This window comes from Neltuma alba, unplaced genomic scaffold (genome assembly GCF_004799145.2).
Source record: "Neltuma alba isolate B1F8T4 unplaced genomic scaffold, ASM479914v2 tig00005544_pilon, whole genome shotgun sequence".
NCBI lineage: Eukaryota > Viridiplantae > Streptophyta > Magnoliopsida > Fabales > Fabaceae > Neltuma > Neltuma alba.
In genome coordinates, this window is record NW_021634151.1 from 2,810 (window position 1) to 30,108 (window position 27,299).

General features: G+C 33.8%; 4 protein-coding genes across 4 annotated transcripts; 3 read left to right on the forward strand and 1 right to left on the reverse strand.

Annotated features, from left to right (window-relative positions):
* The first annotated feature begins 721 nt into the window (after positions 1-721).
* Positions 722-4,442, forward strand: LOC114747982 (uncharacterized). The gene is made up of 9 exons (XM_028936341.1): positions 722-787; positions 1,049-1,322; positions 1,435-1,531; positions 1,625-1,752; positions 2,590-2,674; positions 2,785-2,920; positions 3,083-3,240; positions 3,415-3,535; positions 4,170-4,442. Exons 1-9 carry the CDS (start codon positions 722-724, stop codon positions 4,440-4,442), a joined length of 1,338 nt encoding a protein of 445 aa, XP_028792174.1.
* A 7,634-nt stretch (positions 4,443-12,076) lies between these two features.
* LOC114747983 (ATP-dependent DNA helicase PIF1-like) lies at positions 12,077-14,237 on the forward strand. The gene is made up of 3 exons (XM_028936342.1): positions 12,077-12,352; positions 12,768-13,272; positions 13,432-14,237. The coding sequence occupies exons 1-3, from the start codon at positions 12,077-12,079 to the stop codon at positions 14,235-14,237; spliced, it is 1,587 nt and encodes a 528-aa protein (XP_028792175.1).
* Positions 14,238-19,074: 4,837 nt separating this feature from the next.
* LOC114747985 (probable inactive ATP-dependent zinc metalloprotease FTSHI 3, chloroplastic) lies at positions 19,075-24,843 on the forward strand. Its single transcript, XM_028936344.1, has 4 exons — positions 19,075-20,392; positions 23,195-23,518; positions 23,912-24,212; positions 24,462-24,843. The coding sequence occupies exons 1-4, from the start codon at positions 19,286-19,288 to the stop codon at positions 24,662-24,664; spliced, it is 1,935 nt and encodes a 644-aa protein (XP_028792177.1). The 5' UTR covers positions 19,075-19,285; the 3' UTR covers positions 24,665-24,843.
* A 326-nt stretch (positions 24,844-25,169) lies between these two features.
* Positions 25,170-26,654, reverse strand: LOC114747987 (40S ribosomal protein S29). Its single transcript, XM_028936345.1, has 3 exons — positions 26,527-26,654; positions 25,527-25,626; positions 25,170-25,360 (listed from the first exon to the last, which is right to left on the reverse strand). Exons 1-3 carry the CDS (start codon positions 26,586-26,588, stop codon positions 25,352-25,354), a joined length of 171 nt encoding a protein of 56 aa, XP_028792178.1. The 5' UTR covers positions 26,589-26,654; the 3' UTR covers positions 25,170-25,351.
* Between the last annotated feature and the right edge of the window lie 645 nt (positions 26,655-27,299).

Genomic DNA, 27,299 nt, shown 5'->3' on the forward strand with positions numbered 1-27,299 from the left:
AACATAATCTATCTTCTGCCCATTAATCAAGATTAACATGAGGCCAGACACCTATAAACATGAACCTAGCTATTCAAGTTATCCTGTAATATGATGTCAGTTAAAAGTACTGGTTGAGTAGGTGGATGCTTATTTGCAGAAGCCAAATAACATGTGGCTGCAGATTTTATGCACAAACAAGACAAATATTGTATGAGCAGTATTTCATTCAATGCATTCTCGATAATAGTGAAAATCAATCTTGTGATGTTTAAACAGGTTTATATGTGTTAAGAGTTCTGTTGAGTTCATAACCTTATTCCAATGCAAAGCTTTCATCCCTGCACTCAATACGTTCATTAGTTCTTTCGTCCTATCCTTTTATGCTTCTTTGTTTATGATACATGATTTCTGATTTAGAAGTCCTGGCTAATCATTAGGGGAGGACCAATCATTTGCCTTTTTCCAAGTTTCAATACGAATGCTAAGTTAACTCTGAACCTTATTCATTATGTCAAGAAACACATAATATTTGATTTGATTATTTAAAATTTGAATTCTTTAAATAGATCCGTTTTGGAGGGAAACCTTTTCCTACTAAAATGGATATACAAAGGTCCATCTCTATTTAAAGTGGTAGAGTTCACGCAGTTTTTGATCATCACTGTGTTTCTAATCTGTTCTCTCATTTCAAATCTTCCATCTCTCTCCTTTCATTATCATTTTAGATCAACCAGTGATCATGTCTAGAGTTTCTTTGCTGAAAGATATCCATGAAGGTACTGATAGGTGGAGAGTCATTGTGAGGGTATTCAGAAGATGGTGTGTTTATCAAAAATCATCCCCCAATGAGCTGTTTTGTATAACTATGATATTAGTTGATGAAGAGGTGCTTATTTTCGATTTATTGTTATTATACTTTCTACTTTATAAATTATAAATAATATTACCTCTGAAAGCAAGAACTGACTTGATTTGAATCATATTGAACTCACTATGGTTCTGTAGCTTACATTTAGGAACAATTTGGTTCTAACTTTGTTAATATTATGTTGGATGTAATATACAGGGGAACAGGATCCAAGCAAGTGTTTTAAACAGGAACTTGCTCCCTCTATACAAGGATGCTCCAGTGGAAGGAAATACCTACTTTTTTACCAACTTTGAGGTGTCTCCTAATGTGAATCAGTACAGGGCGACGGAAAACAAATGGAAGATAACATTCACTCAACAAACTTACATGAGGGAGCAAGGTGGGAATATTCCGCATGATGCCTACTCTTTTGTTCCACTTCCAGAGATTGTTAAGTGTACTGAAAGGAATCATTTGGAGTATCTGATTGGTAAACTTATCTTTCTATTGAACAGTAACTAATTTCATGAGTATTTCATTAGTATTTTTGCAATTCAATGACAACGCCTTCATGTTCTCTTATTTGTGTCGTGTCCTTTTAGATGTGGTGGCATTCGTCCAATCAATTGGATCTCTTGAAGAGTATCAAAAGGATAATGAAACGAAGCACAAGTTGCGGATGGTTTTAGTTGATGAGGAGTAATATACTAACTTCATAATTCATAATGCATCATTAATTTGTCTTTTATTTTACCTTTCATGTATTTATGGTTTGCGTTTTTATTCATATAGTGAGATTGATGTGGAGTGTGTCTTATTTGATGAATGCTCAACAAATGCATACACGGCTTATTTGGAGAACATGGAGAACCCAGTTGTTGTGGTCATTAATTTGGCTAGGGTTGGATTCACTGATGATGGTACTTCTTACTTTTTATCAAAGATCTTCTATGTATTATCTTCATCTACTACCTTTATCTTTATTATATAAAATATATAAAAAAATTATGTAAATATATAAATCACGTAAATTAGATTATATAAATTATATAATTAATGAGACAGCATTTAATACAATATGGGATGTTACTGTATACAATATATAAATTATATAATTATACAGTATATTATGTAATTATGTAATATGTAATTAGGTATTATGTAATTATGTAAATTATGTAATATGTAACATATGTAATATATAATATAATATATAATAATATAATAATATAATATCTAGATCATATGATATGTAATATTTCATTAATATTTAAATATTTAATATTTAATAAATAATTTATAAATATATAAATATATATTATATAATTATATAATTATATATTATATAATAATATAATAAGATATATAATAATTATCTAATATCTAATTATCTATTATCCACTTACGTATTATTTAATTATTTTTATTATATAAATATATAAATAACTATTTAATAAGTCCCTACTTACCTAATTGTCTATTATCTAATTTTCTAATTACTTATTATTATCTCATTATGTAATATATAATATATAATATATAATATACAATTATATAAATTATATAATATATAATATCTATTATATTTATCTTTTATCTAATATCTAATATGTAATATCTAGATACATAAATATCTATTATCTCTTATTACCTAATTATCTATTATTCAAGAAGATGTTATCTATTAACCATTAACTAATTATCTAATTACCTTTATCTGTTATCTGATACCTAATTATCTTTCATCTTTATTGTAGGTCGTCCTCAGCTATGCAGTTCATTTAGTGCTACTCGAGTATATTTTAATCCAAAGCTGGCAGAGGTTAGAAAACTTATTGAAAGGTATGATTTTCATCAACATGTGAACACGTATAGTGGATGGTATGATGTTCCCCAGCATATCTGACATATGACAGTGACAGTCTCATTCACTTCATTATGCAAATATGTAGGTCCAAAGACAAATTCTCACCTTCTCTGACTGTGCTAAGCCAGCAGATCCCATCTCAATCTTCTCAACCTTCTGCTTCAGCAATGATGCGCAATAACAGGAGGATGAATATATCTGACATTGAACATGAAGCAAGAGTTTGTATTCTAACTCATTAGATTTGCCTTATATATTTTTCCTTGCAATTATTCATTCCCTATAGTCGGTCACTTCTGCTCTATTATGGCTATTAAAACATTAGTTGTATTAATTAGAGTAATGCTATTACGTTGTTCATCTCATTTATGTTAAAACCTCAGGAGGAGGCATTCATTATTAACTGCAAGGTCATTAAGCTAGAGACTCGCCATGGTTGGAGTTATGATGGGTGCTCAAAGTGTGCAAGCAAGCCTAAGGAGGAGAATGGTTCGCTGCACTGCTCTAACTATAAAAAGAAACCTCAATCCGTCGAGCCTAAGTAATTTAAACAATGATAACCTTATTCTATATTCACTTCAATGCTTATCACCATGCATGTCTTTTTCGTTGTTAAATGCTCAATAGTACAAATCCAACATTACTTATAAATTATAAATTATAATTATTAAATATTAATTTTTTGTTGTTCAATTCATTGTTAAATGGTTGTCAGATTGAAGGTACACTATGTTGTGGAAGATCAATCTGGGAAAACTTCTGTAATCTTCTGGGACAAGTTAGTTGTGCAATTGTTCAACAAGAATGCAACTGAAATAAAGCTAACACTAGAGCAGGTTAGATTGATCTGGAAATAAGGATAGATCATTTTTAGATTGAGTTTAATAAGGACACTTCAATCTGGCTACAAATTATAATATATGATCACTTCAATATGTATTTCAATATGATGCGATAATAAACTAATCAGCCATCATGTCTTATATTTATAGGAACAACGTGAGTATGATTTTCCATATGATCTTGATGAAATAATTGGGAAGCGGATGATATTGAAGTTAAAATTGAATTAATACAATAAAAAGCACCCTCATTCCAGCATAAGTGTGGTGCAATATACATTATGTGAGGATCTTATGGAGCAGTTTACAGAGGTGTCTACTGAGGTAAGATTTATTTGTGTAAACTTCATTTTGTAATATAAAAAAGGTCACGTTTGAAGCTACTGAGATGTAATTATACTTTGAATTTGAATTGAATTCAAATTCAAATTAATTTAATTATATTTATTTAATTATTTAAATTATTTAATTATATTAATTATATTAATTTGGTGCTGGTGCATGCAAGATGGAGTGCAAGCTGCAAAGATACCACAGGTTGTAATTAAACAATGTAATAACTTCAAAATTTTATACTTGACTCAGCATATTTTTTTTTATTGAAGACAATATGTATTCTTATATGCAGTCAGGGATGGAGGAAATTGATGAAGGTAGTTCAACAGCTGAGATGAGTCCACCTCTTGGGCACTCAACTCCTACTGCACCTGATAATTCTGAGAGCCTGACGTTAGCTGAAATAAGTAACCAAGCATATGGATTTGGTGTTCTTATAAAAGGCAAAAGGAAGACTGTTTCCAAGAAGTCTTCTGTTTTTGTGGATCATGTCAACAATATCAATGACCCCTCATCTTTAAAGGACCTGGGAAGGATTGTGAAGGTCAAGCAGGAGAAGAAGTAGTAGGTTCACTAGATGTAGTTGTTGTAACACGATTGGTCCTTGTTATGTGTTTATGGTTTCATATTAACTTTTTATTCCTGTCGTTTAAGATTTAATGTCTTGGTTGAAATTAGTTGAAATATGTTGTCCTCAATTTAGGTAGTTGACGTCCATCTTGGACTTAGCAGTACTTATGTGGGTTGTAGCGTTCTTTAGTTATGTGGTGTCATTTTTTTTTGTTCAACATATGTGATGTCCTTAATATTATATTCCGTTCTTTAAATTGACTCAATCTTTATTTCCATTAAGAATTGATTTAAGTTAGGATTAAATTATAAACTGCATCTATTTTGCAATTACATGTTAAAGAGTGATCAGTTATATGTTAGTGGTTAATCCATAAAAAGATTATAGTTACAACTCAAGAGTACAAAAAACTGATAATATTATAAACTGTAGTCATAAGTGTGTCAATTTAGACGAAGACTTTATTATGGCCAGAGCAAACTGTATCATTCTAACTTGAATTCATAAGCCATCACATTAGATCTACCACAATATTCTTGGGACTGAACATGAAGTTCTAAATGATTATCTCTGTTATCAAAGTTCATGACAGAATGCATAACACATACTGAATTATTAATTATTATTATTAATGGACCGTAGATGTACTATACAGATATAACTAAATGTAACAGCTATAGTAAGGAGATGATTTTTAAGTTAGATATAAGATATGAATTATGAAATATAATTGTGTGATATACTATAGAAAGAATAAAGAAAGGAATATTGACGTCTTATGTATGTGGTTCAAAATAATAGGGAGACATTAGACATGGTTGCAAAGTGGAAGCATTTTTTTAAAATTCATTATTATCTCTATTAGTTGAGTTAATCATCACATGCTTGTCATTATCATTTATTTGGGTGACAATGGAATGGCTTTAAAAAGATGTTATATTCTATATATAACGTAGGACAAATTTAAAAGCTATAAATTTTAGATGGTGCTTATTTGATACAAGAGATCAAATGCCTTTTTCCAGATTTCCCATGACACTAATTTAGAGCTTAAAGAAAAATGCTAGACCGTTGGATATATACAGTTCACATGACAACTAGAGGTCATTGATCATGCGACTTATCTATGGTTCACATGACACTATGCAGTCTAAAATGCAGTACTTGTCATCTGATATTAAGTTCTTAGGTTTCTGTATATGTATCAAAAAATTACATGAGATGTCACTATCGTGCAAACAAAGATACATGAGTTTAACATGATGCCAGAAAGTTGCAGCACAAAGAATGTACCAATTCGAAAAGGAATCTTAAGCAAGTACTAGATGAAGCATTTTAGAGTTGGCCTACAACAGAAATGCTTCAAAATGCTTTGCCCGTCATCCCTTACAATAGGAATGAGCTACATGTGACCTCAGTGCACTTCTACTGCTACCACTTTGAACTTTTGTTCATGAAAGAGACCGAATCAATCTCTAAGGGTTTAAGAAGTCAGCCAAGCATGGAGGTTACAGGTAGGCTATATATGTATGAATCATTTCATTTAATTTTCCCCTGTGGCTGGCTCAATAAGTTTTGTCTTACCAATGGATACCATAATATTTGTTGGAGGAGAAAATTTGCTTATGTTATGGGCAGGGGGAGAAAATAGTGCATCAAAGGGAGCAATGGAGAAGTTTAATGAGAATCAGACTCAACCCTCTGCTGTTAGAATATTTGAAAATAGTGTATCCTCTGCTAAATACCAAAAAAGATCTCTAGCTTTGGGAGATATCACAAATGTATCTTCAAACCTATGTGATAAGTTTTCCAATGCCACTAAACCAGGTTAGGAAATACCTACTTATGAGTTTAGTTACTAAGTAGGCACAATTGTGATGATGAAAAAGTCTTCTTCCTACTTAGATATGATGTTTTGGTTTTTTCCTAGCCTTATACGAGTTTTATTAGTCTTATATAAAACAGCTTGTAGGTGACACAATATATTTTCTCTCATTTGTTAAAGTTCCAAAACTAGAAGTGATTAATATTGCTAAGAAGTTAGTGAAATACATTTTTTCAGTAGCTATTTTATTATAATTTTTTAACAATATCATGTTGGCTTCGTTTTGATATGGTTCTTCCAAAAATAGCTTACTTCTATGCACACTAGCTATTTAATCATTGAATATTAATCATACATACTGCTCAACAATCTTTAGTCATTCCATTAGTTGAATGAGTGTTTAGGAAAAAAAAAATACTAGGAACTCAAAGTAGAACAGGTACATTATATTGCTCATCTGATCAAGTGTTCAAGCATAAAAGTGCAAGGTTTAAAGCTTTCGAAAACTACATGAACATCATTGAAGAACCAGGAGGAAAGTATCTAATGAAGCCAAAGACTACAGGTCTTTAATCTATTTCTTTTAATGAAAATGCTGTTGTTCATAGGTTTCAAATATACCTTCTTAACTTTTGGATGGTGTTTTTTTTTATTAGGCCGTCAAAGATGTAAGACTAATTCTATAGACATGAATAATAGTATTACTTTGAACCTACCAACGATAATACAAGAGCACGAAGGTCCGCATAATGTAGCAGTTAATGTTAGTAGAAGAAAGGAAAATATTTCATCAAGTAAAAGGAAAGGCAAAAAAATTATTCTGCTGCCTACTGCGATGTCAAATCGTGATCATAGCAAAGGATCAAATGTTGGTAATGTTGGAAATTGTGCCCTAGGGGCCAATCATTATGTTTTGAACATTGTTAATTTATGAATTTATTAATTACGTTATTATATTATTTGCATGTTTACTGTGATGACTATCCTTGGATAACTCATGGTTTATCCTAAATGTCCTTGGTCGGTCATCTATGTGGGAGCAGAGATGAAATAAGACCAATATGACTTTAAAGATATATAGAGATATAAATTAAAGTCATAGGCACATGTAAGAGTACAAGGTGTTGGACCGACCCGCTATGAGAGAGCTGCATGGGTTAAGTCATAAGCTTCTCTCATATACAAACCATGTCACTGTGCCCTTTGACCTGAGATCATCATGGATTCCTACATGAGAAACGCTTAGCTTTGACCTAGTCAAAAGTCACTTTTGACCAAGTGATCATAAAAACTATGTTCAGGCTTAGTGGTTTTTCATGTGGAGGAATGTGAATAGTCAAGATGGAATTTGTCCCTCACATTCGTAGAGAGATATTACTGGGCCCCTCGATGAGTGAGTCTGAGAAATGTATGGCCATACTATAATGGAAAGGTAGTTCCGTTTCTATACTCAGACTACTTAGGGATCGAGAAAGTAACGGTCATGAATAGGAGGATGACGTTCTCCATGCCTCATCCATGACCAAAATGTCGTGTGACAAAAGGGACGCGATATGGTTGTATGAAAGGTTACATCGTTCAACGATCCTCATATGATTTGGGTAGTCGTATGTCTTGCTAGAGACCGCTTACGACTTGTGAGTCATTATAGTTAATGGCCCACTGCCAACTTCATATGGGCCTACAGGGTCGCACACAAAATAGCCCAACGCGAGTTATGATGTCCAGATTCATTGAATCTAAGATATGTCCAGATTCAATGAATAATATAGGGTGGACATGTATATATATATTCGTATATATATATTATATAAATATAAGAAATATTAATTGTTAGATTTAATTTATAAGGATAAATTAGATCTATGTAAATTAATTCCGTCATATCTTTATTTTTGAATTAAATAAATAGGTGAATTAAATCTGTGAGACGGATTTAATATAAACCATATTTATTTAATTATTCTCTTATCTGATTAGGCAATATTTGATATTGTATTAATTTCGGAATTAATTTAGGATTAATTTCGAAATTAAAAATCATTCATTAAACCTATAGCATCCTATATATTTGATATGAGGAGCTAGGGTTTTAAGAGGGAGAGCGAAAGCACTAAGCAGATAAGGGACGGCCAAAAGTGAGAAGAGAGGACGGATTTTTGAAAACCCTAGACGGACATAGACGCTAGCACGTCGTTCGAGATTGAGGGCTACTCGTGTGGATACCGGTAGAGGAAGCCGACCGGAGTTGTCGACTTCGAACGACAAAGGAGGCGAGCAGAGGCATCTTGAACGGCGGAATCACCGAGCCACCTGGAAATCGAACACTGAAGGTAATGCTTCTTACTACCTAACTCAAACGCGATCGGTAGATCCGGGCAAGGGGTTGAAAGTTTTAAATTTTAAGTTGATTTCCGCTACGCGTCGTCTTTCAATTCCCTTCAGGTAAGTAAGGGAGTAATTGTGTCAATACATTATTAGCAATTCTTTGATTTCTTTGATTTATATAATATCTCTTTATTTTCATGATAAACCTCTTATATGTCTTTTTTTTTTTTACAGAATCTAATAATTGTAGTGTATATCATAAGTCACTTGATAGTATTGGAAAGAGGAGAAGATTTAATTTGAACAAACAATTAGCAGCAGAAAACACTTATGACTTGGGCAATTCATCTACAGATCCCCAGTCGAATCTTATGATAGACGTTGGTAAGCCAAGTTCACAAGTCTATCATGCATCTTCCCTGAAAATCTTATACTTTATGGAGTATGCTTCAAATTAATTTTAACTGTTATTTTGTATTTGGATAATTGGACAATGGATAATATGCCTTCCTATTCCCAACATTTGGCCATTTCTTTTGAAAAACAGATAAACAGTTGGACTATAGAGATATTAGCTTCTCCTTCAATTCAGATGAAAGTGATGAAAGTGCCAATGATGATAATGAGCCACACCAATACACTGGTAAATTAAAATCCCTTTCTCAATATTGGACAACATAGATATTACATATTAATATTGATTACTATTAACTATAAATTAATATAGTGTTTTTTAATGTTATTACTCTTAATAGAATTAATTAATAATTAATAATTAATACTAATTAACATTAATTGTCTCTTATATGTGAACAACTTCGTCATCAAAAAGTTTCGTCATTTAATGTAGGCTCTAGACGCAGTGGAGATGCTATGAATGGAGATCAAGTATTGAATGAGAATAATGATTTCACTTTCGATGGACATACTTCAGAAGGTTTGATTATATACGGATGTTACACTTACTTATTTGTATATTCCTGTTCTATGTAATAGTTAGAACTTCATTCCTTATTATTGATGTGGTTACATATATTAATCATTAATAATTAATAATAATAAATAATAATTATTTATTCTATCCACAAATGTTTTACAGATTATGTTGATGAAGGTGACCCCATATATAAGTGCTCACATTGTGCGGCAATGCTATGGTATAATGAGAGGATTAAGAAGGACACAAAGAGGATTAATATCACATTTTCAATGTGTTGTCTAAAGGGAAAAGTTCAATTACCTCTTATGCGGCCACCTCCTTCTAAGCTACAGAACTTATTCTTTAGCAAGGACTCAACTGATTCAAAGAATTTTCAAGCAAACATAAGGCAATACAATAATATGTTCTCATTCACGTCACTGGGAGGGAAAATTGATCATTCAAAAAATTCTAGTGGTGGACCATATTCCTTTGTCATGCATGGGGTCAATTATCATTCCATTGGGAGTCTTTTGCCTCCAAAAGGTGGGAGACCAGTTTATTCACAGCTCTACATATTTGATACAGAGCATGAAGTAGCTAATCAAATATCAGCTGTTAGGTTTATCATTTTATTTTTACATTTATTTAATGAGCAAAAGTCCTATAAAATTTGTATGAGTATGATGCTAAGTTTTTACAATTTTTTTGCAGTAAACATCAAACTCAATCAACAATTCTCCCTGAAATTGTCAACCAAATAAAAGATGTTCTTGATGCTGTTAATCCTTTTGTTCAACAATATAGATGTGCATTATCAATGATTATGAATGAAGGACAGAATGAATTGAAATTATGCTTGATTAGTAGTAGAGACACAGATGGTCGCACCTTTAACTTGCCTTCTGCATTAGAAGTTGCTACTTTAATTGTTGGTGACATTGATATGAGTTTTAATGTCAGAGATATGCTTGTCGAACAAATTTCAGGATCTATTCAACGAATTAGCGAACTTCATGCTGCATATCTTCCATTGCAGTATCCTATCTTATTTCCGTATAGGGAAGATGGATATAGAGTTGACAGTGACCATAGAGAAGAGAGCCTTGCTATTACTAAGAAGAAGAAAAAGCTTAGCATGAGGGAATATTTCACATTTAGATTGATGGTGAGGGAAAATGAAATCTCTACCTTACTCCATGCAAGAAGATTGTTGCAACAATTTGTTGTTGATGGTTATACGATGATTGAGTCTCAAAGGTTGCTTTGGGTTAAAACTCACCAAAGAGAACTAAGGGTTGATCTATACTAAGGACTGTCTGATGCATTAACAAGTGGGGAGAGAGATGCTGCATCAATAGGAAGACGTATAATACTTCCTTCGTCTTTTACTGGAGGAGCTCGTTACATGATAATGAATTACCAAGATGCAATGTCTATTTGTCGGTGGGTAGGATACCCTGATATCTTCATAACATTCACTTGCAATCTAGCTTGGCCTGAAATTACAAGATTTTGTTCTCAACATGGATTACATCCTTCTGATAGGCCAGATATTTTATGCAGAGTATTCAAAATGAAGCTTCAATCATTGATGAAGACCATCAAAACAAAAAAGATTTTTGGTACTGTTAGGGCAGGTATATGTTCATGCATAGTTGTTTAATTAATGGTAGTTTTGAATAATCATTATCTATTTGTTTCCAAATGAATTTATATATATTTATCTTTATTTTGATAGAGATTTACACAATTGAGTTCCAGAAGAGAGGATTACCACATGCGCATATACTATTATTCCTTGATACAAGGGATAAGCTCAAACATCCTAAAGATGTTGATAAGATCATATGTGCAGAAATCCCTGATAAGGATTCATCACTACTGTTATATGACTTGGTAAGGAAATTCATGGTTCATGGTCCTTGTGGCTCTAGCAATCCTAAATCACCTTGTATGAAGGATAAGAAATGTAGTAAATACTTCCCAAAGAGATTCAATGATAATACAAAAGTTGATGACGAAGGATATCCTACATATCGTCGCAAAGCTAATGGTAGGTTAGTTGAAATCAAGTCTATCACTTTAGATAATCGATATGTTGTGCCTTATAATCCTTCGCTTCTACAAATGTTCCAAGCTCATATAAATGTGGAGAAATGTAATCAATCATCTGCAATTAAGTATTTATTCAAGTATATCAGTAAAGGTAATGACAGAGTAGTTGTCAAAATATTTGACAAAGATGGTGCTGCAATATTTGATGAGATTCAATAGTACTATAATTGCAGATATATCTGATCATGTGAGGCTTCATGGAGAATATTTGGGTTTGATATACATCATAGGTATCCGTCAGTGGAAAGGTTAAGTTTTCATCTACCTAATCAGCAAAGTGTAATATATTGTAATTCTAATGATGTTGCTGACATACTTGACAAACCAAGAGTTAGTGAATCACAATTCCTTGCTTGGATGAAGATTAACGTAACTGATACTTTTGCTAGGACTCTAACTCATGCAGAATTCCCAAATCATTATGTGTATAAAAGAACTATGAGGGAATGGAAGAAAAGGAAGAGAGGATTTTCAGTTGGCCGCATTTGTCATGCTTCATCAACCTTTGGAGAGTTTTACTACTTGCGGGTCCTTCTAACAAAAGTAAAAGGACCACGTTCTTTTGATGAAATTAGAACAGTTGATGGTGTTCCATATCCAACTTTTAGGGAAGCACGTTTTGCCATGGGATTATTAGATGATGATAAGGAGTACATATTTGCAATAAAGGAGGCATCAACATGGGCACCTGGTCAATATCTTCGTAGAATGTTTGTTAGTATGTTGTTATGTTATTGTTTGAGTCGGCCTGAAGATGTATGGAAGGAGATAGCTGTATTATTATCTGAAGATTTATTATACATTCCACGAAATGATCCAAACTTCTCAAGTACATCTCTAATGCTTGCTAGATATTTAACTTTCTCCGTATACTACATTAAATTTGCTCAATTCATATATATGTTTAGTAAATAATTACATATGCATTAATTTATTGTCCTCTGTTTTACATGCAGATATTTCTATCCCTCTAGAATAGAAAGAACAAGTAGCATTGACAGAAATTGATAAGTTATTACAAGGGAATGGGAGAAGCCTAGCTGATTTTCCCTCTATGCCAAGTCTAGCATGCATTGAACCTCTTGATGTTTCAAATCAACTTATATTACAAGAGTTAAACTATGATCAGAATGCTCTTCGTTTAGAAGCTGCGAGACTCATAGAATCATTGAATGAAGAGCAACTTCATATATTCAATCATGTAATGTCAGTGTTGGAACATCAAACAGGTGGTTTTTTCTTTGTGTATGGTTATGGTAGAACTGGTAAAACATTTCTATGGAATGCTCTGACATCAACATTACGTTCTAATGGAGAAATTGTGTTAACAGTTGCCTCAAGTGGAATAGCAGCAACTTTATTGCCTTCTGGAAGAACAGCTCATTCAAGGTTTGCAATTCCTATTCATGTACATGAATATTCCATGTGTTCTATCAAGCAAAATTCTCCTATATCTAATCTTATTGAGAAGATGAAGCTTATTATATGGGATGAAGCTCCAATGGTCCAATGCTACTGCATAGAAGCTTTTGACAGAACATTAAAAGATATAATGCATTGTTCAGCTCCATTTGGTGGGAAGTGCATTGTTATGGGTGGTGATTTCCGTCAGATACTTCCTGTTATCCCTAAAGGTACAAGAGCAACAATTGTTAATGCATGCATTAACTCATCAGCATTGTGGGAACATTGCAAAGTTTTCAAATTGACAAAAAACATGCGCTTGAATTTAGCGACATCAACAGAAGGTTACTTGAGGCTACAAAGGTTTTCACAGTGATTACTGGATGTAGGTAATGGTCATTTAGGCGAAGCAAATGATGGAATTGCAGAGATTGATATCCCCCTAAAGCTCTTGATTAGTAGTTATACAAATCCAATACAAGCAATTGTTGCTTCGACTTATCCCAATCTGCTTGAAAATCTACACAAGAATGAATACTTCAATGATAGAGCTATACTAGCACCAACCATTGAGCATGTCTATCAAGTGAATGACTATATGTGCTCTTTGTTACCAGGAGAAACATTTGAGTTCCTCAGTTGTGATACTGTATGTAGATCTGATGAAGACATTGATAGCTTCAACAATTTGTATACAACAGAATTCCTTAACACTATTAGTTGTTCAGGTTTACCACCACACAAGTTGATCTTGAAAGTTGGAGCACCAATTATGTTGCTACGGAATATTGATCAATCTGCATGCCTTTGTAATGGTACACGCATGTGTATATCCAAATTGGGCAAGAATGTCATTGAAGCGATCATATTAAGTGGTTCAAATCCAAACCAAAAGGTATTACTTCATAGGATGGACATAAATCCCTCTGAGAGTAGGTGGCCATTTCGTATGAAGCGTAGGCAATTCCCTATCACTCTTTCATTTGCCATGACAATAAACAAAAGTCAAGGCCAATCTTTAAGAAGTGTTGGACTTTTTCTAACAAAACCTGTTTTTGCTCATGGCCAGCTATATGTTGCACTATCAAGAGTGAAATCAATTGATGGCTTGAAGATTATAATTGATGCAGATAGAAAAAATATGAAGTCCACAACAACAAATGTTGTGTACAAGGAGATCTTTCGTAATTTGTGAGATTGAGAAGTGTTATTTTATGTTCCTTGTAAGTTATTTTGTATACTTGCTTCCAGGCGTGTATGTTTGATTATTACATTGATAGTATGTTTGGTTTATGAGAAATGAATTTGGACTACGTTATTGAACCTGTAGGTGTGTTGTTTTAGTTATTTAATTGTGGAAATGCTCGCACGGGAAAACTTGTGCTAGTTCATTTACAACATCAATAGTGGCTGTTGACAACCCAAGAAGAGATTGTTAACAACCTTGGCAATGCCCCTGGCATCCCACAGAGTGAGTTGTCAGGAGCACTGCTAAGGTTGTCAACCACTTCTTCTCGGGTTGTCAACAGCCACTGTTAAGGCTGTAAATGAATTACTATAATAAAATTAATGGGGGTAAATGAGTAATTTTACAATTATAATTAATTACACACAGGTCTCTGGGGACTTCAGAATTATTTCGGGATTTTCAGGGACTTTTTCTAAATTAATTGTTTTCTGTGGGACCTGAGTGTAATTTTCTAAGAAAAATTAAATTGAGCATATTAGAAATGTTGAGGCCGTTTTTAGCAGAAAGAGAGTATGATGAAGAGAGACAATGGAGAGACTTTGAAAGGCCGGACAAAGAGAAAACCAATTATGGTCCCTTTTTCTTTAATATTAGATCATTAATATAAGAACTAAAAAACTAATTTTTGAATATTAACAAAATTAAGTAAGTTATTCATTTGAAATAAATAGATGCTGTTTTTTCTAAAATATTTTTATTAATAATGCGTATCGAAACAATTCTTGCAATCACTATAAATATTACTTGGGAGGTAAAATAGATCAATATGGCTAACAAAATGGATTGATATTTGTTTTTAGGACCAAATTAAGTCTCTAATTAGCTCTTATATTAAACTTAAATTACATGATTTCGATGTCTAGAATTCATGACAGGGACTCTAGAAAATTGGTAGATTTTGATGATAAAATATGAGCTGTGACAATATAATGTTCGCCATAGTGAATCATTCTTTGCTGGATACTAAAAACATTTCTATGGATGAAGTTGAAAAATCCTGTTGCTTATACTTTTATTGTTATACTAATTGATTGTGTCATAATTATAAGATCTCATTTATAGACTCCAAACAAAGTATTATAATTAGGACCGGAGGTAGTACCATTTTTTAAATATTACCTTACATCTCATTGGTGTAAAATTTAGTTTAAATTAAAAAGGATTAAAAGGTTTTCTTACCATGTGATTAAATGTATTTAATATGCAAGTAACTTAATTAATTTGAATTAATAAAAATCGAGGCTATTTATCACTAAATAATTTAAATTAACATTTTGATATATAATTAACTGCTAAATGATGTTGAACAAAAATTGATGTAATATTTTGAAGTTAAAATTTATACATGTAATAAATTACCATCGCCAATAAATATTATATGAAAAATTTTTTATTGCTAGATGACTATCAAGTTTGGAACATACCCATGACATGTGGATGCATTACATTAGAATCAACAATACATCCTGTAATAGCGACCACATGATGCAAAGTAAGCTAGGAAGACTGGAACCAAAGTACGAGCTGCAGCTTACACTGGCTAAGATACTGCCATTCGTGACGCTTCAAAGAGCCCCAGTAACCATAAGCATCCTTTGTGGGGAGTAGTAGCTATCAAATTATGCTATTAAGAGTCAAAACTCGGGTGTGGGTACCTCATGGGGTATTTAAAACGTCCCTGGCAACATACACCAAAGAGCAAGATTTTGGCATAGAATCCAAAGTAGAGAAGTGCCAATAGACACGCAGTAAGGCTAGTGCTTGAACAAGTAGTGGACAAGATATCATGAAACCACTGGAACTTAGAGAAACAAAGATAGAATAGAAGCAACTGCATACTTGGTTGAACAAACATGAGAACACAAAGACAGAATGTTGCAATACTGCTTGATGGACCTCTAAGTGACTACTAAAGAACTTAGAGGGCCCCATAGTATCATCCACATGTGTGGAGCTTTTTGGCATAAGTTCCGTCAGAACTCAAGACATTAATAGGATGCTCTTCCCAAGTACACTTGCTTAAAAAATAACATAGCTCCTTCTTAGAGACAGTTGATCCTGGCAAGAACAGCATAACTCCGTAGTCCCCAGACCCCAGTCGACTAGCAAAATTCAGACTCCCAAAACAAACGAAGGCGTGGGAACTCTCTAGTTTTCTGGCTTGCTTCAAGCTAGAGTCACAAAACTCAAAAGGGGGACGTTTCCTGAAAGATATAGGGGGTGTTTGGATGGAATCAAAACCATAATTTTAAAAATGCTTTTATGGTATACGAAATAAATATGTGAAAGAATTTATCTCGATTTACGAAAAAGTACTTTTTAGAAACACTTTTGATGCTACCCAAACACCCCGAAACTAAGACTTGTGCTTGACCCAAAGACCGGACCTTCTCTACTTGGTCTAGAAGAATCCTTTTCTCTCACAAGCTAAACTCTTTCACACCACTTTGAAGAGAATTACTGTCACCAAAATCCATAAGCGTATCTTGAGGTTCAAGTTTTGGGAGTGATTGGCAACCATTAAAAGTACTTTGAAAAAGCACTTCTCCGTAAAATGAGGCAAATTCCTCTGTATATTATTTTGTGTACCGTAAAATCACTTTTAAAACTATAGTTTGGTTTCTACTTAAACACTCCCGGTCTCTTAAAACAAAGCGCGATCATTAGCCTCTCATTTATGCTTCCGCGTGGCAGCATGGGGAGTCTGATTATGATTATTAGAAACTCCAGCACCACTCAACCACTCCTGTGATTCAATGAGACTTGTTATCCTAGAGTGATCCGATGCTTTCCTCATAACATAGTCCCAACCATGAAAAGCAACAAATCCTGATCCATGAAAGTTAATGTGATTAGATCTTGGCCCATTAAAAGAAGTGATAAGCCCGTCAGTGGAAGCAAGCCTCTGAACAGTTCTTGTTCTCGTGACCCAATCTATTGCATTTAAAACAGATGCCACTGATATGCCCAAGCATTAAGGAAGGGGAAACTTTTGCTTCTGAATTTATGGGAGAGAGGCATGCATTTAATGACATCTTCTTCTCCAATGCAATCCTGACACGCAAGCCGTTTGCATGTGGTAGAAGACGCGTCGAAGCTCAAGAAAGTGCCTAGCCTTCCACCACGAAACTTTGCTACCTTTCCTTCGTATAACAATCCAGTGGAATACCATAAAATCTCATCCACACGACCACACATGAACTTTGGGAAAAAGGGCAGAACCTAACAAAGTATCAGAAGTCCTTTCATATATTGCTGCGGAGAAACCTTGAAGAATCCACGTTCCTTGACTTAACGGTATTTGAATGGAATCAAAATCATAATTTTAAAATTATTTTTACAGTATACTCCTCTGATCCTATTTATAAGATAGAAAGAGAATTTTTTTATCCTATTTATAAGTCACTTCATTAAATTTTTATCATGAATGTACTATATTATCCTTCATTTATTATAATGTACGTAGTTTTATTTTTTGAAAAGTGTATATATTAAATAGGGATAAAATTGAAAAGTAGCTGTATTTTAATTAGAAGTTAATATAGCTTAAGATTTTTCTTAGTTTATGTGAAATATGTTGAAAATACCTTATAAATAGGACTAGAAGAGTATAAAGTAAATATGTGAAAGAGTTTTTCTTAATTTACAAAAAAGTGTTTTTAAAAAAATACTATTCATCGTAGCGAAGCACCCCCTTAAAATAACATCAAGCTGTTGATGAGGACGAGTAAAATATAGAACAAATAGATTCTCAACATTTTGCGGCACCCTTATGATACCCTTTGAATTCCAATAATATCGGCTTAAAGCTTGAAGTTTTGCTGCATGCAGCTTCCTCACACCAAGAACTTTGACAAAGAGAAAACGTTTTAGGCAGAAAGCTAGATGAGAATTATCACAGGCTGGAGGTTTCATCTTGTAAACTACAAAGAACCACACACCTAAGATAACAAACACCAACCCCAATAGAAAGTAGCAGCAAACCAAGCCGAAGACAAGAAGCAAAAGCAAACTAAACTGAAGCTGAAACAAACTGAAAAAGATCAAACCAGGAAAGTATAGAAAATAAGGTACCTCATGAGCTCAGAAGAACCTTCGAGCAAGAAACTTCTTAGAGAGAAAACCCTCCTTCCTCCCCTGTAGAAGATGCAAGTGTGGAGTAATAACTATACATTATTATTGCTACAGAAGATAAATATATAAAGATGATCGAAATATGTAAATTTCAAAATAGTCTTTTAAAATGATTTATAAAATTAAAATTTATAATATAACATATATATATTTATACATGCAGTAAATCACCGTCATTAATAAATATCAAATCAGAATTATTTCTTGTTATTTTATTCACCCAAATTTATTAACTTGTATCAACATCTAAATGTTAAATTGCATGCATGTCAATTCAATTATTTGTATAAAAATATTCATTGGCTTCAAAGAACATAAAAATTAGTTATTCTAAAAATATAAAAATTCAATTAGTTGCATAACAATGTTAAATGGCTATAATGCCAATTTCCAAAACGACAAGAATCAAATTCCACAATAATAGAGAGTCATTGACCAATTTTTGAATTATAAATACAAAATTGAAAACCCAAATAATCATCAATTTGATATGGGCTGTTTCTCTTTAAAAGGTATTTATTCAATGGGCCAGCAAACCTGGCCCAAAACATGAGTAATTGACGTTGCTTTGATATTCCCATGGCTCAACATTAAACAAGAAGATACACCTCACAAATTTTGAATCGACAGAAAAAAAGTCCACCTTGATTTTCTTCTTCTACGTTTGGCACTGTTTCCCCATAATCCCGCAATTTTCCTTTCTTTCAGGTAATAGTAGCACTCTTCTTGGCTTCACGGGGGACAAAATCTTTAGCTACTTCATCTTCCGTTATTCTCATTCTTGAAATTTGGATAAGATAAAAATGCAGTTTAGTGGGAACTAGCTAGCAGGTTTTCTGGATATATGTATTCTTTGAGGTATGGCTTGTTTTTCTGTTACTTGTAGTGCTGGTTTGTCTATTACCCACGATAATTTTGGAGTTAGTATGGCACAAACAAGATACTTTGGGACTCATGGCGTATTTTGCACTCGCTTGTTTCATTTTCCTTCTGTGAGGTATAATCAATGCTTCAAATCTCAGCACGGGTTGTTCTGCAATCAGAAAATTGGATATTCTGATCGAAAATGTGGAACTAATTTGTTGAGGTTTCCATATCGTTCTAATTCTCGTTCTCAACTCCATAAACATGGAATTGAACCTCTGATGAATGGAAGTAGAGGAGATAGAAGGACACAATATGGTAAAGAGGAAGGAAACAACGGCAGAAAGAGATTTTCGCTGAGATTACGGCCAAGGTTACGGTTACTAGCGGCAAGGATGAAACGGTCTCCGATTAAATCCTTTTTGAATGAGGTGGGAATCTTTATCCGGAAGAACATTAGAGCAGTGGCCTTTTCTACCTCAGTTTCCATTGTATTGGGCCTTTGTTACCTGTTTCTGAAATTGACGGCATTTCCCTCTCCAACAATAGTTCCATATTCAGATTTAATTACAAACCTTCAAAGCGGATCTGTTACCAGAGTTTTACTTGAAGAGGGATCTCGACGGATATATTATAATGTGAACTCTCAGAATGATAAGGACAAGCAAATTACTGATAACGATTCGCAAGGGATGAATGTTTCAGTCGATCAGGATATGAATAAGCTTGCAAGTGATGACACTTCAAAAACTGGCCCAACTAGGCTAGTGAATGTACTAGGCAAGTTCTCTAGGACTCGAACTTCTGTTCCTGAGTGGCAGTATTCCACAAGAAAAATTGATCATGACGAAAAATTTCTTGTTAGTTTAATGAGAGAAAAGGGTGTTACATATAGCTCATCCCCTCAGTCAATGTTAATGTCAATGAGGAGCATTTTGGTAACAGTTTTAACCCTGTGGATACCTCTGATTCCATTGATGTGGCTTCTATATCGTCAACTTTCTGCTGCTAATAGCCCGGCAAAGAAGCAAAAACCGCATACTCAAAATGTTGGATTCGATGATGTGGAAGGTGTTGATGCAGCGAAAGCAGAACTCATGGAGGTAATGACCTTTTTTTGTGACGACTGAGTATTTACGTAATATGGACTTAGATTTTGCTTTTTTGTTTGTTTGATCATTAAGTCTCTTCCAGACTTCCACCATTAAACAGAAGTCCATTTTGCAATTGGGCTGTCAGAGTGACTTGTGTTCAAGATAATTAGATTTAAGGTGAATACTTTGTTAGAAAACGGACTATAATTGTTTCTCCGGAATCTCTTATGTTGTGATTCCTAAAATGTGATCCAACATAAATTGCTAGTATATGGCATGTAAGAAGAAGTATGATAACAACTTATAACAGAATATAAACAAGGTTAAACTAACTAATTTGAGCTTTGTTAATGTTGATGGTTGGGAGAAGAAATATAGTAGAAGCAAACATCAACTAGTTTCCTCTAAAATATATAGTAATTTGTGCTTTGATTGAAAGAAAATAATAATTAAACAGGATGGTAGCTAAGGCAGTGACACAAACTTGATAGTCTAGAAATTATTTACATAGTAATTATGGATGACATTTTTGCTTCTTCACAACCACAATTGAGATTACTTTAGGAATATGAATACCTGAATATTCTTTTGACCATTGATTTTATTAACGTATTTAACTTTTGCTGTAGGCCCTTGTGTATTCATGTTTTGGCATCTTAAACAATTTCATTTAGATGAAGAAAACTTTTATCATGTGTTAAATCATTTGTACTTCAGGTACAATTGAGTTAGCCTATTCCGATCATTCACTATAAGGACTTGGGGAATGGCCTCCTTCCTCCTTTATTTTCTGGTATTAGCTTTAACCATTTGCTGTTGTGGCATAAGCATTGTATGGAAAGTTTAGCCCAATAAGGCAATACAAGTTAAAGGTGACCTGCTGTTTAAATTCCCGGAAAGACAGTCTTATAAAATTACTTTAGGTTATAGGTTAAGAGGATTGACAAAACCACAAGGATTTTTTTTTTTTTTCCCCTGGTTACTAGGAATGGATAATAGTAGGGGACTTTATTTAGTTGGGTGTTTCCTTAAGCCTATGAAGGAGAGTAGTGTAGGCTTAGAGAGTTCTACACTAGAATCTTATTCTCTTTAGCATTGGGTGATCCAGAACAATAGAGTCTTCGCTAAAATTTGTGGGGATAGGATAAAAATACTGGGGTCTATTGTACTCACTTGAGTATCTGGAAGTTCATATCTCAAGTATGTTGTTCTTTTGGTAAACCAAATGAGGGGTGGAAAATTCATTTCTTTCCTCCCCATATCAAATTTCTACCTTGCTCCCATTGTTTCCCTTTTTCCTCTTTTGAATGTCCTTATTTCTAGGAATATCCCTTACTTTTGGAACCTGGATGACTGGGATTTCTGATTTGGTCCTTCTGCATTCTTATTTCAAATCATCAGTCCGATTTGACGATGAACAGGATGTATAATATTTTAAAAGTGTTTAGAAAGATTGTATTGTTTTCTAGCATTTAAATCTTGTTGAGATGTGTTGAAAAATATTGAAGGGGAAAAGTTGCACAAAGCCCAACGAAATGCGTTGGCAAAGATTGAAAGAATAAGAAAAAATACTAGGATTGATATTTTATATTGATGCTTTTTATGCCTTTACATGGACCAGAGACCCATCTGGATCTTTTACTTGTAAATAATTCTTTAATTTCATATTGGGAACCCTTTAGTCAAAATTCTGCCTTGAGTAATGAGCCTTTGACGGGTTTTTTTTTCTCCTCATAATAGTTTTTCTGTTTGTAATGTTGTAAAGCAACATCTGCATGGAAAATTGCATAATGGATTCTTAGCAGGGATCATTTTCAGAGATTCTGGTGTTGATATAATTTCTGTAGATGATTTATAATTAATTATATCATTTTTGAAAAGGATTACTATTGTATTTATTGTAGATGGTCTAAGTTCCATGTATATGTAGGTTCAACTGTTCATGGAACCTAAATGGCAATTTTGTTTTGACACATTTAAGCAAAAACCCATTAGTAATGCAGACACGACATATTGCAATTCAAGCCTTTTGTGTTTTTTTTTTTTTTTTGCCTCCTGTGTTTGTGTCAATTTGTAGGCCAGGGTTGACTCCGATTGTGTCTGTACTTGCCCTGAGTGAGGGCAATTGATTAAAAAGAGATTGGACGTTGTCTTAAGATGTTATGGTGCCCCTGAGTTTTGAAATGGGAAGTTCTTGAATTTCTTTATGTGACCTAATACATGAAATGACAATTTTGAAAGCATTCTTCCATAAAGGCCATGTAGATAGCACCTCACATTTCATGGTAAATTTACTTAAGGACAAGATATAGATCATGTAAGTTAAAGACAAAAGTAAGAAAAGGAAAATTTAGCTGGTCAAGTTGTCTGGATGAGTATACATTTTTAGTCCTTTTACTTTTGATCATTATAATTTAGTTTTCCAAGTTTGAAGTATAGGTTGACGTTCATCCCTATTGTTTATCCTAAAACACCTATACGGTTGCTGTTGATACGTTTAGTTTAAATGTTTTCTGACATATCTGTTGGAAAGAAAATGCAGCATCCTTATGGACTCCTGCATTATTTTATCAGTATGTCACTGAAAATTAAACAACTGTCCAAAAAGGAATACAATTCACTTATGAAACCAAGGGGACCAGATTGTAATGACTATAAAAGTAAAAGGATGAAAATTAATTGAGCTTAGGAAGATTTAAAAAAGCATATTCTAATTTGGAGTTTTTCATCATTCACTTTACCTTGAAGAAATTTTCTTGTAAATAGCCAAGCATCTTTGATTGTTTTCCTGACTTAGTCCCTTTTTTGTAGGTAGTTTCATGTCTGCAAGGAGATATTCAGTACCAAAAGCTAGGAGCCAAGTTACCAAGAGGCGTACTACTGGTAGGCCCTCCTGGGACTGGGAAAACATTACTTGCACGCGCAGTTGCAGGAGAAGCTGGTGTACCCTTTTTCACTGTATCTGCCAGTGAATTTGTTGAAATGTTTGTTGGAAGAGGAGCGGCAAGAATTAGGGACCTTTTCAAAGCAGCCAGGAAATTTGCGCCGTCAATTATATTCATTGATGAATTAGATGCTGTTGGAGGCAGGCGTGGGAGAAGTTTCAATGATGAACGTGACCAAACATTAAATCAGGCAAGCTTTTGGGCATATCTTAACAAAAGAATTGATATGTAACTTGTTCATAATTTTCAAGGACTAACTTATACATATACTAATTTTTGGGGATTAAAGCTAGATGGGTCCCAATAATCTTGAGACTAGTTTGTTGGTTTACTCAATGGGAAATAGTTGTGGGAGGAATCTAACATCTGGAAGCGCTAGAATTTATCTATACGTTTTTCCTTTTTTCTTTCCCTTACTGTAATGTCAGGTAGATAACAACAATTGTCATTTGTGTATTATTTTTTTCCATTCTATAATTTCTTCATGTACTACATAATCTTGAAAAATTGAAATTAAAGGGGGGTAAATCTCTTGCGCACTTAATCACTACTATTGGTTTCTCTATATTTTCTGTCTCTGTAGTTGCTGACAGAAATGGATGGATTTGAGTCAGAGATGAGAGTTGTTGTTATTGCGGCAACAAATAGACCAGAAGCATTGGATCCAGCCCTATGTCGTCCTGGTCGTTTCTCAAGGAAAGTATATGTAGGAGAACCCGATGAAGAAGGAAGGAGAAAGATATTGGCTGTACATCTAAGAGGAGTTCCTTTGGAGGAGGAAACCAGCATCATATGCCATTTAGTTGCTTCTCTCACCCTTGGTTTCGTAGGTGCTGATCTTGCAAACATTGTCAATGAAGCTGCTTTGCTTGCTGCTCGTAGAGGTAAAACTGAGTTATGAGTTACCATTTATATTCAAATCCCTTATTTGTTATCACATAAAACAACGTTATTCATCTCATGACGCCTTATGTTAAAATAGTAATCTTTGATTGAAGAGAATGTAAGGCAAAAGGACTTGAATGTTTTCATTGTATCTTGTAGCGTGCATTGAATGATGTTTGATTTTTTTTATATTTTCAAGACTGTTGAAATCAGTAATGTCAAACATATGCATTTGGACTCTGTTGCAGGCGGTGAAACTGTGACTAGAGAAGATATAATGGAAGCTATTGAAAGAGCAAAGTTTGGAATCAATGAAAAGAAGTTGAGTCCCAATACAATAAGCAAGGAGCTTGGGAAGATATTCCCATGGATGCCAACCTTGATGGGTAGAAGTGAGAGAACACCGAATGATCCCCAAGGACCATTAGGCTACCAAGCATTGAGCTCATGAATGCGTTTGCATGTTTACGACCATTTACTTCTTGCTTGTAAGTAATAACAAATTTTGATCACTTCTTAGATATCTTGATAACATTAGCGATTAAGCAGCCACTATATTGTTTGGCAAAGCTATCAAATTTGTTTTGTATGATGGGTTTGTCATGGCAAAGGGTTCGGTCTTTTACTTCAGATGATAAGGGGTCTAACATATTTTATTAGAGTTGAGCGCCTTTTCGTGTTTAAATCTCCTCGTATTAACCACTAGATTGTGATTTAATAATAACACTGAAAAAAATAACTAGAGGTCTTTGGTCATTAATTTTTTCTCCAAGAGATGGAGGGAAAAACAATTGAGGAGATATTTCCATGTACTTTCGGCCAAAAATTGATATGGCAGTCAAAATTTGCACAAGATCTTGATTTTGAGTTGAATTAGCGTATCCATCAGCGTAGAACAACTACAGAGGGCGATAAATCTATCTACAAGACATAGGATCGTGTATATTCAAATCCGATTTCAGCCAATTAAAATCTTTTCATTTATAGAATACCAAAGACTCAGCCAACATTAAATATAGTTCAGGATACACCGTAAAGCAAAAGTTCTCAATGCAAGCTACGTTACTAATGTAAAAAAGCAAAAACTTAAAACGCCTTCAAGTTCCTCCAAAGTTAGAGAGGCGTGTCCCCATATCCTTCAGCGATACTGCCAATGAAAGTGTTAAAAATCCGTTAATATTGTCAACATAAAGTACAAGATATATATCAGTACTCATGACAAATCCTGTACGGTGCATCTGATTCTTTGTAAAGAGAAAAAAGTGATGGTAAAACAATACAGAGCAAGTAATACAAAGACTATTCTTTTCTACCTTAATGAAGCCAATTTCCTTGGCATTGCTTCGGAAGCACTGGCGGCAACACATAAGCCCATACTTCCTAATCAAACCATGAGGGTTACCACACACCCGGCTGGAAAAACACAAGGAAAATTAGTCATAATCAACGTAACTATTCAACATTAAATCAAGATATTTAAAAAAAAAAAAAAAAAAGCCCAATTAAAGAAATCCACGGTAGTAATTGAGACCAAAAAAATTCTAGCTCTATGACCAAAGATAAGCCAGCTTTTAGAAGTGCTTGATGCACAAGCTCGGTTCTAAACATTATGACCAGCCCCAATGCAACATCTGCCATGTTTTACAATGTAGAAGGCGATAAAAATCGCAAATAATAGAACCCCAGGTTAGTAAACAAATAACCTAACCAATAACTTACTATTCGATAAATAGAATAAACTAGTCATTTAATCCCTGAATTATTGGCCCCGGTCAATTAACTTTACTCTCTAAATGAGGCGAACGCACATGCTGACACTAGAAATTAACAAACCCGCTACACATTAACATTCTTAGAGTCCTTGAATCAAAAAGAAACTGCAGTAGTTTGTTATTTTCATGGTCTAAATGTAGATGAATCTGATAATTTGGACATCAAAATGTCAGTTCACTAGTTCAGTCATTGAAAATATACATAATCACCAAGGTTATTGTGCAATTTGATTATTCGATTCATTATCAACATTATGGCTAAACCGCATCAGAAGACAAAGGGCTTAACATCGTTGAACCAAAATAAATCAAATCACTTAAGATACTCGTGATTACAAACACGAACAAACGATTCAGCCATCATATTGCGGCTCAGAGATAACTTGGCGCTAAAGATGAACACTTTAACAACCATCTCATAATGAGATTTGAAAGGGTCAACCAACTAAACGATTCAAATCCATCATGCCCCATGAAACAGAACAGTTTTCCATAGAAATCTATATTCGCTGAGAAATTAAACGCGAACCGGTAAACTTACCAGGTGCGAGAACCAGGACCGTAGTTCTTAGGGTGAGAATTCCACACGTTGGAGTGACCCATCTTCAGCTGCGCCAAGAAACTCTGCTTCGGCTACCAAAGCTCGCGGCTGCTGATGAATGGACGCAGAGGGGGTAGGGGGTTGATATCACGCTTTTATATAAGCCAAGTGAAAACCCTAATTAGACTCTTTCAGTTCAACGACGTCGTATCATGATGAGAGGTATGACCCAAACCGACCCTGATTGAAATTTCTTTGGAAAAATCACAACCAGAATACCAGATCTCAAAAAATAATACTCCTCCGATCCTTATTATAAGACCCAATTTAACTTTTTATTTGGTCCTAATTACAAGACCCAATCCATTTTTTCTTTTATATTTATGCATTTTTTTCCAAGATAATCCTTCTAATAATGATAGTTTTAGCCAATATACTTAATTAGCAAAGATATTTTAGGAATAACAACACTTATTTATTATAAATAACCAACTTAACTTACTTCCTTAATCTCCTCAAATAAGTCAATTGGGTCCTATAATTAGGACCGGAGGAGTAATAATAAGTTTTAAAAGTTATTATTTTTTTTGAAATTTATGTTGTTTAGATTATTATTGAGATTTTTTAGTAATTATTTTTTTCTTGAAATCTCATTATAATTCTCCTAATTTTTTATTTTGTTTATCTGATTTTTACAAGTTTCGATGATCTAAATCCAACTTCAATCCGTTGGCCAAAAAAAAAAAAATCCAACCTCAATCAGAATTTGATTC

What these genes read in the sequence shown, in the direction of transcription:
- LOC114747982 (XM_028936341.1), top strand. Translation starts at nt 722, where the DNA reads ATGTCTAGAGTTTCTTTGCTGAAAGATATCCATGAAGGTACTGATAGG. An exon ending in ATGGTTTTAGTTGATGAGGA is followed by an intron (nt 1,532 to 1,624) that starts GTAATATACTAA and finishes TTATTCATATAG; the next exon opens with TGAGATTGATGTGGAGTGTG. An exon ending in GGTTGGATTCACTGATGATG is followed by an intron (nt 1,753 to 2,589) that starts GTACTTCTTACT and finishes TCTTTATTGTAG; the next exon opens with GTCGTCCTCAGCTATGCAGT.
- LOC114747983 (XM_028936342.1), top strand. Translation starts at nt 12,077, where the DNA reads ATGAGGGAATGGAAGAAAAGGAAGAGAGGATTTTCAGTTGGCCGCATT. An exon ending in AATATCTTCGTAGAATGTTT is followed by an intron (nt 12,353 to 12,767) that starts GTTAGTATGTTG and finishes AACTATGATCAG; the next exon opens with AATGCTCTTCGTTTAGAAGC. An exon ending in ACTTCCTGTTATCCCTAAAG is followed by an intron (nt 13,273 to 13,431) that starts GTACAAGAGCAA and finishes TACTGGATGTAG; the next exon opens with GTAATGGTCATTTAGGCGAA.
- LOC114747985 (XM_028936344.1), top strand. Translation starts at nt 19,286, where the DNA reads ATGGCTTGTTTTTCTGTTACTTGTAGTGCTGGTTTGTCTATTACCCAC. An exon ending in CGAAAGCAGAACTCATGGAG is followed by an intron (nt 20,393 to 23,194) that starts GTAATGACCTTT and finishes CCTTTTTTGTAG; the next exon opens with GTAGTTTCATGTCTGCAAGG. An exon ending in GTGACCAAACATTAAATCAG is followed by an intron (nt 23,519 to 23,911) that starts GCAAGCTTTTGG and finishes CTGTCTCTGTAG; the next exon opens with TTGCTGACAGAAATGGATGG.
- LOC114747987 (XM_028936345.1), bottom strand. Translation starts at nt 26,588, where the DNA reads ATGGGTCACTCCAACGTGTGGAATTCTCACCCTAAGAACTACGGTCCT. An exon ending in GGTCCTGGTTCTCGCACCTG is followed by an intron (nt 25,627 to 26,526) that starts GTAAGTTTACCG and finishes GTGTTTTTCCAG; the next exon opens with CCGGGTGTGTGGTAACCCTC.